Source organism: Equus quagga, unplaced genomic scaffold, assembly GCF_021613505.1.
Source record: "Equus quagga isolate Etosha38 unplaced genomic scaffold, UCLA_HA_Equagga_1.0 73442_RagTag, whole genome shotgun sequence".
NCBI lineage: Eukaryota > Metazoa > Chordata > Mammalia > Perissodactyla > Equidae > Equus > Equus quagga.
The window spans coordinates 2886992-2899744 of record NW_025802777.1 but is presented as its reverse complement, the minus strand read 5'-3'; the positions used below and the strand labels follow the sequence as shown (position 1 = coordinate 2899744).

General features: G+C 46.9%; 1 protein-coding gene across 1 annotated transcript in view; it reads left to right on the top strand.

Annotated features, from left to right (window-relative positions):
• The window catches only part of LOC124234270 (beta-secretase 2-like), an 88449-nt gene that overhangs the window by 26815 nt on the left and 48881 nt on the right, over positions 1-12753 (top strand). Inside the window, exon 2 of the mRNA XM_046651519.1 lies at positions 9114-9202. Within this exon, the coding sequence (XP_046507475.1) occupies positions 9114-9202 (89 nt within the window). The remainder of the gene's footprint in view (positions 1-9113; positions 9203-12753) is intronic.

The following is a 12753-nucleotide window of genomic DNA, read 5'->3' as shown; positions in this document are numbered from 1 at the left end:
CCCACAAAATGTGCCATTTTAAATACAAGCTTTGTCCCAGCACAGCAAGGTGTGCTGATAAAGTCCTGATAGTCCCTAAGAATGTTCCTAAAGGAATCTTCCAGAAGAATCTGTTAGATTGAAATCGCTCTGGAACCAGACCTTGGCTAGAGGTGCCTTGGGACATCATGGAGTTTGTGTTGATGGCCTCCAGTGACTGACCTCAGTCTTTCTACGTCCTGCCAAAAATTGTGCATGTAATCAAAGCTAGCGTTTATTGCTCACTCTCGAGAGCCTGCACTGTGTGAGCAATTAACCTGCATGATGCATTTACTCCTCACAAGTGCCCAGGAGAGCGGTCAATTGCCCCTTTCCCAGATGAGGGAACCGAAGAAGGAGCCGCTCAGGCACAGGTGTGTGAGTGGCGGAGGGCCACTTGACCCCGGCTGCCGACTTCCATGCCCTTGTGCTGTGTCACTGCTCAGCTAAGTGAAGGGCCATGTTGACATGAAGATAGGACTGCCCTCTCCACGGGGGAGAAAAAACTGTTCACATTAGAAATGTCTCCAGTTCTCCCTCTCTGGTAATTTGTGGGTAATGGTTGTCCTTATTTCATGATTATGTAGTAAAATTTCATTGTGAAAATTTGGGTGGGACTGCTAGAACTGGAGAATATTGTCAAAGAAGCAGAAGAAGGAAGTTTTCATTTGGGAGTGATAGAATTTTCACGTCTTCTTTTTTCTGGAATAGATCATCTAAGACCTTTCGCCCTCTCAACATTTTGTGTATAATTGGTAGGCGTGCAATGCAGATTTGTTTTATAAATGAATAAACACAGTCCTGTTGCCTGGAATATCCATCTCTCCTACTTAGTCTCCACTCAACAAAAGTCTCTGTCCTGACTCTTGTTCATTTATGCGACAGCTGTTGACTGAGCATCTACTGAGCCCTGGGCACTGTCCAAGGTACTGAGGATAAAGAGATGGCCTGCACGTGAGCCCCCCTCTCACGGAGAGTGCCCTGTGCTGGGGATGCTATCTGGAGAAGACAGACAGACTCCAGGGTGAAAATGATGCATTGGGGGCTGGGGACACAGACTTCTCAGGAACAACGTGTAAGGTGTTTCCAAGAGCACAAGGAAGTATCTGCAACCGAGACTGAGAAGGGAGGGCCGTGGTGGGAAAACCAGGAGGTGGTGTTTCCAAAGCTTGGAGGGACTGGCCAGTAGTGGCCAGTGCTGCTTGTAGGCTGGACTAGTGAGTGGAGAGCTAGGAGGTGCCCATGGGTGTGGAGTGCGGAGGTCATTGGGTAGCTTGGCCAGCACTGGAGCGCTGAGGCAGAAACCCCATTTCGGTAGGTTGTGGAAAGAAAGGGAAGTGAAGAATTGAGACAGGAGCTAACCCACTGATGCTTGGCTGTGAAGCAACTGAAAGGCAGGAGCGCCAGGAAATGTGTTTTGGGTTTTGCTGTCTTTAAGAAGTGGACGAAAAATTTGCCTTGTCAACTGCCACAGTTCCAAGCCTTCCTAGGTCTCACAACTTGGATCACAGGCAGCTTTCAAAGGCAGACCTGTGGACACTTTGTTCTTCCCTGATGGATTCTAAACTATGGGGGGGGGGGGGGGGGCAGGATCATGTGTCTGTCATCTCTGCTGCTCTTGTCACTGCCCTGAGCCTGGCACAGTGAGGACTTGCTCCTGCCGTGCAAGGGCCCTTGAGACCCTGATGCTGGTAAGGCGATCTGAATCGGGAAAAGCTAATGACCATCAGAATACAAGCCCACAGCTCCTCGTGGAGGCATATTTTTGGCACTCCTTACTATTTCTTGGAATAAATGGAATGTGAGTTCTTCAGGAGGCTGCTCAGTGTTGGGAAGGAAGGGGTGACTCCCAGGATCTGTCTCTCTCGGCAGCGTTTCTGCATTCCTCGTTGTAAAGCCAGGATAATGTCTTCCTTATGTGCTTCTGAGTCACTTTCTGTTGTGCTTTGAAAGGTCAAAACATTCTCTGAATTTGAGACTGCCTGTGTATTTTCCATGTCCATTTATGGGGCTGAATGACGTGTCCGGGGTTAGACTGTTGTGTGTGCGAGGAGTTGAACCCAAGGAGGCGGGAAATGATTTTGGAAATTCCCGGGATAAAGGAAGCAACAGATGACACTGCTGGTGTGAGGGGTCGGGGGAGGTGTCAGAGAAACCTGCTCCCCCAGCCTTTGAGCGTCGGTCGTTTCAGAGTGGATCATGTATAATTTACAGGGCAGGTGGTACTATTTTTCTTCTTTTGTGGTTGAGACTACTTGTGAAAAGGAAGTCATGGCCCTGGTGAGAAGCCACCATGATAAATGTCCATTTTCAGGGTCGTCTCACAAGAAAACATGTTGGCCTGTTTGCCACTCAGAAGCATTACTTGAAGAACAACCCAGAGCATTTACTGCTCCCCCAGCCATCCCTTCCTCATTTATTGGGGTGATTTCTCTCCTCAAATCATATACTCTAGGAGCAACCAAGGTGGCAAACAGCTTTTTAAAGCCGTGACTCAGAATTGAGTTTTCTGGAAAGCTGGCTTCCGTTGAAATAGCTGGGGAAGATACGGTCATACCAAATGCCTGGGAAATTAGAAGAAGTCAGTGTGTGGAAGAATGCACTGTATGTTTTGGTGTAACTTTCTCTGCTTTTGTGTCCCCTGCCTCTGCAAAGGGGGCACGATGTGCAGTGTGGCAGAAGTGAGGATGGGGGTGGTAAAAGGACTCGGTTCTGCTATGACGTGGAGGCTGTGGGTGGAATTCCACACCAAGGAAATAAGAGTGAAATGTCAACTGAGAAAGTCCCTCATCACTGGGGCCATTATGCCAAGGACAATAGTCTTGTGTCTGCTTTGACGCCACCTAGTTTTGCAGGCCTGTTGGGTGTGGATGTGGAATGCCAGCCTGAGAACCAGAACTGCTGGACGCCGGGTCTTACCACAGGTGTCCCGCTGGGCTACTGGGTTGGGTGTGTGTTTGCCAGCAAGACCCAGGAAAGACTTGTAAAAATGGCAGGCTTTCCTGACTGACCCCTAGCATGGAGAGGAAGGGTGTTCCTGGGCAGGAATCTATAGCCTTTATTATTCGTACCTTTTAATGACGGAGAAAAAGTATTTCTCACTGTTATGCAATTTTTTTTAGATTTTTTTAATTTTAAGGTGGTTGAAGTGTCTTGCCCAACAGCTCCAACTCCTTTTAAAGGCCTGAGATTCCCTGATTTGCCTCCTAAAGGAATCCTTTTTGTTTTTTTCTTTCTCCTTCACCTCTACTGCTTTCACCCAAGCAACTTTAAGGCTCATCTTGCCTCCAGGAGCCATTTGCATCTGCCACGTGGAGACAGTGATGGGGACTCAGGACCCCCAGGTTACCTAGATTAGTGTGTCAGCTTGGACTGGAGTCTGCTGTTAGGATGATAGCCTTGCTGCTTGACGAGTCACATTTTAGAACTTCATTCCAGTGATGGGCAAGGTCCCGAGCCTGGCCGTTTTTATTTTGACCGTCTGTGATACTGTGATTTATAAGAAGAAATATACATTTGGTCTTCACCCCAATTTGGTCTTTGTCCCGGTTCCCAGCACAGAGTTCCTGAAACCCTTGGAAGTTCCTAAGTGGTTAAAGGGACAAAGGTGTCTTTTGTTATTCATCACAAGTGCCCTTCAGCTGCTGGGTTCTGTTAATGAGCTGGCCCTGGACAAGCCCCTCAGGATGGGGAACCAGCCCTGTGATTAGAGGGTTGGAACTTTCAGCCTCACCTGTGGGGAGGGGAGAGGGGCTGGGGGTTGAATCAACCACCAATGGCCAGTGATGTAATCAATCAGGCCGAGTAAAAAGGCCTCCATAAAAATCCTAAACCATGGGATTAAAACAGAAAATACGTCACCAGAAGTGATAGGATTAAGAAAAATGTATATAATTGGATGCAAATGGTCTAAACTCATCTCGTGAAAGAATTGAAGTTGAGGGATTTAGAAAAAAAAAAAAACCAAAACCAAAATCAGAGATTCTGATATGCCTGCCCCCTTTGAGCATCATGTTGTGGTGAGCCACTGAAAGTGAGAGTATTTAGGAGCAGAAAGAGAGAGACAACTCTATCTGTATTCCTGTAGGACTATCTAGCCCAGCAGGACTGACTGACAGACCGTCCCCTCCTCCTGTTTTTACCTGTTGGCAACCTTTCCATCACTACAGTTTAAACAGCGATATTTATTTGGGTAGTTAGAATTGCAATTCAGGGAGCACAGATTCAATAGAAACCCCAAACGTGTTCCGATTACAGGAGAGCGGCTTAGGACTTTTATGGGAAAAAGGGAGGAAGATGAGGTGAGTTGTATTAAGGAAGAGTTCGTTGGTGCTGGAGGAGGTGAGGCTGGGTTTGTACTCCATAGATCTGTTAGCGATTCAGTCATCAGCAAAGTCCAGTTTTATCAGTCTTTACAAACAGGATATTCTTGTCCTACTGACTTCTTGGAATATTGGTGGTTTGGTCTAGTTTGGAAGATAAAGAAAACAAGATATGCAAGGCTGTTCCTCTGGAATGACTTCTGGTTCTATTTTAATATGGCTCCACTCATGGCATCTTTCACAGATGCATGTGAGAGTTTCTCAGCGTCACCAGTCCTCTCCAGTAAAATCCAAGAACATGCAGATAAACTTGGCCCCGTTGCACATGCATGATAAATTCAGATAAAATCCAATCCCAGTTGTAGGACTCGGTGCTTGGGCTGTTGCACCTCAAATATTTGAATGGAGAACCAGAGAATATATTTCTTTAAATTGCATTCTATCTAAAACCAATCCAATGTGTCTATGGGGGAGCGAGACCCTGCAAATGTTCTAGCAACTGTGTGTTGGTCAATGAAAATGAAGGGAAGAGGATTCGCTTCCTAAAGCAGAGATGCATTCAGTGGCATTTGTGGTCCCTATGTATGTCGTCACCATCTTTTAGATATACTTCAGGCCTGAGTCCTGAAGGGGAGCAGAATTTGCCACCCTAAAATATGCCTCCTTGGCATCAGATTATTTTCACCTGATTATTTTTAAGAAACTACAGACACAGGAGAAACTCTGAAAATCGAGGTTACTCTTTTGTAAGAAAAATTAACGTGCATAAGGGAAATCCCTATTTGTCATGGTGTCTCTCTCACTGTACCAGGAAGAGGGGGGTGACTCAATCTCTGGAAACTCTTATCAATGGACAAGACCCAACTTAAACCTGCGTAACGACCTTAGCGTTGTTCACTGTGATTTTCCCGGTCACCTCGCGTGATTGACTCCTCACCCCCAACGCCTGTCTTTTGTCTTTAGCTGATGAACCTTTTTAGGTGATGGCTTGGGTCATTTCAGGCAGTTACTCAGTTTTCCTGGGTACCTCCTATGTATACAAGAGGTACCCATATTTTTAAACTTCTGTTTGTTTTTCTCCTGTTAATCTGTCTTTGATTACAGGGTCTCAGCCAAGAACCTAGAAGGGTAAAGGGGTAATTGTTGTTCCGCTCCTACAGGCCCCAGTCCTGCAGAACTGTCATGGATGTGACCTTCAGCATTGGGAGGGAATTCTCTAAAGTCACCAAGTAGATTCTGGTTTGAGAAAACATGGGCATCGGGCATCGCATGTGTTGTGTCCACAACCCCCGGCAGGTTCTCGCAGGATAATTGTTTGTTATTCACTATTTCCGGAGCTTCCTGTGAGGGAAAGACCATCAAGTTAGCAGATGAAGGAGGCTCTGTCCAGACAGAGCAGACCCTGGCATGGGATTTGCCCAGCAGCCCAAACACCGTGCCTCTGCGAACCCACACACAGCAGGTTCAGCTGCATGGACTCCATCTCCTTTTTTGTTTTTTCCTGAATCTATTTTTTCTTTGTACCCTGTTCCAGGCACTGGGGACAGGGTGGTGAACAAAATGGCAACAGTGCCTGCCCTCTGGAGTGTTCATGCTGGTGGCGCGGAGGGCAGGCGGGGAAGGTGATGAACAAGTGAATTGTAGGCTAGCTCACAGAACCCAGGAACTGGTTACAGCAGTTCAGAGAATGCATTTGGAGTAGGACACCTAGGGTTCGAGCCCCAGCTCTGCCACGCACCCCTGCATGGGCAGGCGGGTCAGCCTCTTTGCACCTCAGTTTCCCCATGGGTGAAATGAGTCCATGATGCTCTTGCCCTGTTGTGAGGATTAAGCAAGTTAATATATATGAAGCACTTCCAAGAGTCCCTGGCACATAGTAGGTGCTGTTAAATGGCTGCCATTGCTGAAACTGTGCCAGAAGGTGATGAGGGTTATGGGAGCAAAGGAGGGGAAGGGGTGCTGGCAGGGGCTTGGAACTGCAATTCAAAAGGGATGATCAGGGCTAGCTTCACTGAGAAGTGCCCACTGATTAAAGCCTTGAAGGAAGTGATGGAGTGCGCCATATGGATATTCGGGAAGAATGTTCCACATCAGCAAAGGCAGCCAGTGGAAAGGCCCCAGGGGAGAGCATCTGGAGTGTTCACCCAACAGCATGGCGGGGATGGAATGAGGTCAGGGGACAGGTGACGGATTTAGCAGTCGTATAAGGACTTGAGCTGTTACACTGAGAGACATCGAGGGCCATGGGAAGGCAGAGGATTGGCAAGCTCTGAATTAGACTTTAATAAGGTCACGGTGGCTGCTGGGAGGCTGGTTAGGGATAAGTGGGAGATTGATGGTGCCATTGACCACACTGGTCCTAGTGGAGGTGATAAGAAGCGGGCAGGCACCTGGTATCACCTTAAGGTAGAGCAGACACCATTTCCTGGCACAGCTGGACATGGGACATGAGGGGAAGATGACTCTGAGCTGAATGGCCTGAGCCGACGGGACAGAGCCACCATTGACTGATATGGCAAAGTCTGTGGGTGCAGAAGATTTGGGGCAAGCTGGGAGTTCAGTTCTGGACATGTCAAGACCAACTTGAGATGGTGTATTTGTTTCCTGGGGCTGTCATAACAAAGTACCACATATTAGGTGGTCTAAAACAATAGAAATTTCTTCTCTCCCAGTTCTAGAGGCCAGGAGCCTGAAATCAAGGTGTCAGCAGGTCCATGATCACTCTGAGATGCTGATTAGAATCCTTCCTTGCCTCTTCTGGCTTCTGGAGGGGGCTGGCAATCCTTGGCTTGTAGCTGCATCACTCTAATCTCTGCCTCCTTCGTCACACGACCTTCTCCCTGTGAGTCTCTCATCAAGTGGCATTTTCCTCTTCTTACAAGGACACCAGACATATTGGACTAGGACCACACTAATGACCTCATCTTAACTCGATTACGTCTACAAAGACCCTATTTCCAAATAAGGTCACATTTGCGGGTAGGAGGGGTTAAGACTTCAGTGTATCTATTTGGGGGACACTATTCAACCCCTAACAGATGGCTATTAGACATCAGAGTGGGGGTGCAGAGTAGGTAAAGCCTGGAGCTCAGAGGGAGTCATCAGCACTCGGAGAGTGTGGTGTCCTGGAATCCAAAATGAAGAACATGTTTCCAGGAGGAAGGGCATGAGTCAAATTCTGCCAATGGGTCAAATAAGAGGAGGACGAAAACCACTGGCTTGGGCAAAACTGCATGTGTTGACAAAAGCAGCAGTTTAATTGGTGACAAGATGATCCAAGGTAAAAACTTACCAACTTGGATTTCCGTATCTGTAGTTTTTTAAACTCAATTTCAATCTTTGGGGTTATATCTACACATTCTCTTTACTTCTAAAAGATGTCTTCATTGTAAAGAGTTGGCTATGTGTCTGGACTTGGGGTAAACTCTGGGCATAAAAAGATGGATACCACACACTTCCTACCCTTGAATATCATTGTCTCCTGGGGAGATGGTAAAGCAACTAAAATTCAGTACAGCAGCTCAGTACCCTCCTCACTGGGGACCTGCAGATTCAAACCACAATGAGATACCATTCCACACCCACTAGAATGGCTGTAATAAAAAAGACCAACACCACCAAATTTGGGGAGGACATGGAGCAAATGAAGCAGATGGAGCACTGGTATATTGCTTTGTGGGAGTGTAACTTGGTTTATCTACTTTGAAGAATTATTCGGCTGTTTTTTAAAAAACATTAAAAATAATCTATCCTATGACCCAGCAAGTTTCATTCCTAGGTCTTTACCCAAGACAATGGAAACAGGTCCCAGAACGACTTATACAAGAATGTCCATAGCAGCCTTCTTTGTAATAGCCTAAAACCGGAAGCAACTCAAATGTCCATCAAGAGGAAGATAGATAAGTTGTGATATATGCATGCAAAGGAGTACCACTCAACAGTAAAAAGAAGCAAAGTACCGATACACACACCAACATGAGAGAAGCTCGCAAACCGGTTGAGCAGAGGAAGCCAGACTCAAGAAAACCCCACGTGATCACATTTATCGAATGTCCAGGAACTGGTGAAACCAATCCCTGGTAGCAGAAGTCAGAAAGTGGTTGCCTCTGAGGAACAGGAGGGAATGACTGGAAAGTGGCATAAAGGGACCTTTCAGAGATAATAGACATTTCTGTATCTTGGTTTGGGTGCACACCTTGTCAAAGAATACCAGTCAAAAGTCTTAAGATCTTGCATTTTTATTGTATGTAAATTATACCTCATTAAAACTTGAAAACCGACACCGGTGACAGGTGTTCCCAGGTGCTATGCAGCAGAGATGAGGGCATCTCAACTGCTAGGAGGAGGCTGGGGAGGCATCCTCGGAGAGGAGAACCCCTGCATCGGTATTTCCAAGTGAGATTGGAAAGGCGGGAAGAGGGCTGTCCCAGCCAGGTGACCCACCTGGCCAACAGCCCAGGGAGAGAAAGGGCGCCAGCTTTTTAGCAAGTACCAATGGCTTAAAAAGGAAATTCCAGCTATTTTGCTAAATTCATTTTTTTTCAGGCGTGTGTGTATCTTGGACAAAACTGTTTTCCCCTTCCTGCTGCAACTTCTTCATGGCCTGTGTCCAGATTTCCATTTTATCACAGCTTTTTAAAAATTTCTGATCGATGTACATTTTTTCCAATTAATAAACTGTTCTCAGTACTTAGCTTTTAAAAGAATTATTCAAGAATGTTGCCTTATTCAAGTAACCTGATGGTTTCTATTTTTTCCCCTTAAAAATAAAAGCTGCAGATTCTGGTTGACACTGGGAGCAGCAACTTCGCCGTGGCAGGTGCCCCGCATGCGTACATAGACTCCTACTTTGATGCCGAGAGGTGAGTGATGGGTCCATGGCTGGGTGTGGCCAGGTTTGGGGGCATCACACAAATGCTTCAAAACATGCTGGAACAAAACACCAGACGTGTGTTTCATTTTAAGGGGGATATGTGTAGGTATATATTTGTATGTATGGGGATAATTTTGTGTGTGTAGATATTTGTGCACATGTGTAGTATATGTTTGTCAGGATGTGTCTACCTTTGTGAGTATATTTGTGTGTAATGTATACATACATGTATGTGTTCATTCCAGGGGAATCCATAGGAAGATTCTCCTAATAGCCTTGGTGCATTCTCATGAGGTTCACTTTATAATAATTCAAGTCACACGCAAGTTTTGTGGTCATACGTGAGTGGCAGGGAGCTCTGATCCTTTCTTTGTTCCGGCTCTCTTGTCCTAAAGTGGAGGTGGCCTTGAGCACAGAGGAGCGTTGGATGTGAGCGTGAGGCTGGTCTGGGCAAGACCCTGGGGTCGCTTGGAAAGCCACCTTGCATGACCCCGAAGGTCAGGAGAGGTTAAGCCATTCCTGTTCAGGGAGGTGTTTCCAGGTGAGAGAAATCCATGCCTTGTTAGGAAAGGGTAAGTGTGAGCACGAGGCCCTTGGCCTGAGACCAGGGCTCCCAGCTGGCCGCTGTGGAGTCGGGTTGTGGGAAAGAGCAGAGCCGGGTGGAGGTCTCCGGAATAAAGCCAGCTCTGCGCGGTCCAGCCTGGGACTCTGGGCTGCAGAGGGGTACTGGGAGGCTGTCAGTGTTCAGCTCCAGAGGAGCCCGTGGGGTCCTGCAGCTGCTCCAAGGCTGTGCACATTTTGATCTCACATCTATTTTTGTGACCTTAAAATTTAAACTCCACAGATACAGCAAGTAAGCTGACATCTGGCTGACTTTTAGGGTCTCGTACTGTCAAAAGCCTCAGCTGTCCATCAGATTTCCCTCCCGTAAATCCTCCTTGTGTCTTCCAGTTCTTGCTTCCCTCAGCCACGGTCTTTGGTTCCAGGGAATCAACCCAGCTGGGGAGAAAAAGAAGGGAGAGATGGAGGAGGGCAAGAATAGCTGAGAAGTTTCTGAAAATACCGGGCTGTTTTAATAAGGCAGGAGGCCTTGCCGAGTGTGAACGAAGTGCCCACCTGCTTTCTGCCGGCACCACATTGTGGTCTCCGTTCTGGTGGCACAAAGAGGTGTGTCTCCTGTATGTACAGCTGGAGGGGAGTGGGGGCTGGTGCTATACAGAGATAACTGGTTGGCCCCTCCTTCAGGGAACCCATAGCTTTGTCCATGACTCTGTATTGATAACCTTTCGTGGTTGCTATTCCAGGATGAAACTCCTGGCCAGTGGTTGCTTTGTGCCTTGAAGCTATTGCTGTAATTGCAAATATGTGTGATGTGGGGGAAGGGGTATTTCTGGGTGAGTACAGGTGGGGGAGGGGTAGGCTCATGATGCACTGGCCACCCTTTGCCCTCTCCTGTTCAGATTGGTGGTTCTTCCAAATCCTCTGCCCTGAACAGCGCCCACCCCCCACTGCCCACACTGGACTGCTTGGTCGTGGAACAGAACTTCAAGTTGGTCCAGACCTCTTGTTCCTCATGTAGCACAGGAGGTTCAAGATGCCAAGAAGTTGCCCAAGTTGGAGTTTCTAGGTCAGCAGTTCCCAAACCTTGAGCCCCAGCATGCCCTTTCTATAACTAGTGAGTTGTGATGCCCTGAAATGAAATGCAAAGGTCTTATAACTCACTGCCCCAGTGTAATATAGGGGGAGTAAGCAGTAATTTATAAAAGGTGGTCAGTACCTCAGTGTGGAACATCTGGGTCAACTACAGTGGAGACTGGTGCAGTAGGAGGATGTGAGCCCCTCCCCGTGGGCGTGCAGCACCCAGCGTAGACTGATAAAAGTGGATTGAAACAGACTCAGACACCCAGAGCAGCTTGAGTTGATGATATGGTTTTCCAAGTAGGTGAAGAATCCTGGTAAAATTACCCCCCGAAAATATCACCTTCCCCCAGTTTATACAGTATTTGCATTCCCGGAAAATGCAATGTATATTAGAACTATGCAAAAAATGTTTATCTTGGTGGCAAAGCAATCCCAGCCCTACATCTTTTCTGCTACAAGGCTGTAGTCTATACTTTCAGCCGGTTCCCCCACACCTACCGCAGGACTCAGAACTTCCAGACTTGGAGCTGAGCTCTGTGCCATGCCTATCAGTTTTCCACCTCCTGGAGTAATTTTTATTTTCATCACACATCTGTAGACACATGGTACAATAGAAAAAAAAAAAACAGTAGTGCATCGTAAAGCCAAAATTAGGGTGAAGGGTATAGTTCCTTTATAGATTGAAATATGCAAATTTGCCACCATGGATGGTTACTTCCTTCCTGGTAGGTAAATGGTAGTTCTTTGGCAGCTGCTCATAGCCAGGGTTCAATTAAAGGTCAAAGTGTGCTTTTCAAGCCAGAGACCCATTTGCCATGCAGATACAGCTATTGAAACATTCAAGGATAAATAATAGTCAGCATTACAAACACTGTGTACGATGCCATTTAATACCTGTACTGTATTTAACTGACTGTGGACAACTGGCGTCTTTCTCATTTACCTTCCACTTTGTTCACTGTTTGGTTGAACCGTGGTTCTCTTTCAGGCTTCAGGAGAACACATCTTTCTAACTTACCTGCCGACCTTGCTGGCCAGGTTTGTGTTCAGGTGGCAGATGTCCTTGTTTTTGATACTTAGATATTGAACTTCTCTGGCTCCTTTGCACCTGACTTAATGTGAAAACTCCTGGGAACATCCTGGTGGGGTTCGGGGCAGGCCGCCCCAAGATGCGCCACTCCGGTGTGTGAATTATTTGGAGCTGGAGACAATAGAGGCTCAGAAGACTCAGGAAGAACATTTGGCTTTCCCCCAAATTGCCTAAAAGAGTTTAAGATAGAAGGCCTGATCCAGGAAGGGGCTTATACCACGAGACTATAGTACAACGTGAAATAGGTGTGATGGGAAAGGCACCCACAAGCACATCTTATTTGAAATCCTGTCTCTCTGGCCACATTCTCTCTAGGTGGCCCATGGGGTAAACACTTGTCTAATGTGAATTGCCTTTCTCCCCTTTGAAGGCCCAAACCACTACCCCAACATCCTCCTTTGTCTTTAGTTGAGATGATATGTAAGGGGGCAACTTGGCCATTGTGGCGAGTTGCTCAGTTTTGCCTGAGTTCCTCCCATGTGTACATGTCGTTAAACTTTGATTTTCTACTGCTAACCTGCTTTTTAATTATTTGGCCAGCCATAAGAACCTTAAGGGAAAGGGGGGGTGGGGTGCAATAGCTCCTGTGGTGGCTAGGCTTTCTCTCCTGCTAACCCCACAGGAGAATTTAGGGCTCCCTCTCAGCTTTCTGGGCCCTCAAGGTTCTCATCCGTCTCTCCTTTTGTGGACAAATAAAAAGAAATAATGGAACCCACCAATGTGCAGGGAAAGTCCCAGATGTCCCCTCCATCGTCAGTTTTATCCACTGGCACTTCCATCATTCAAACTTCAGCCAGCCTTCCTCATTT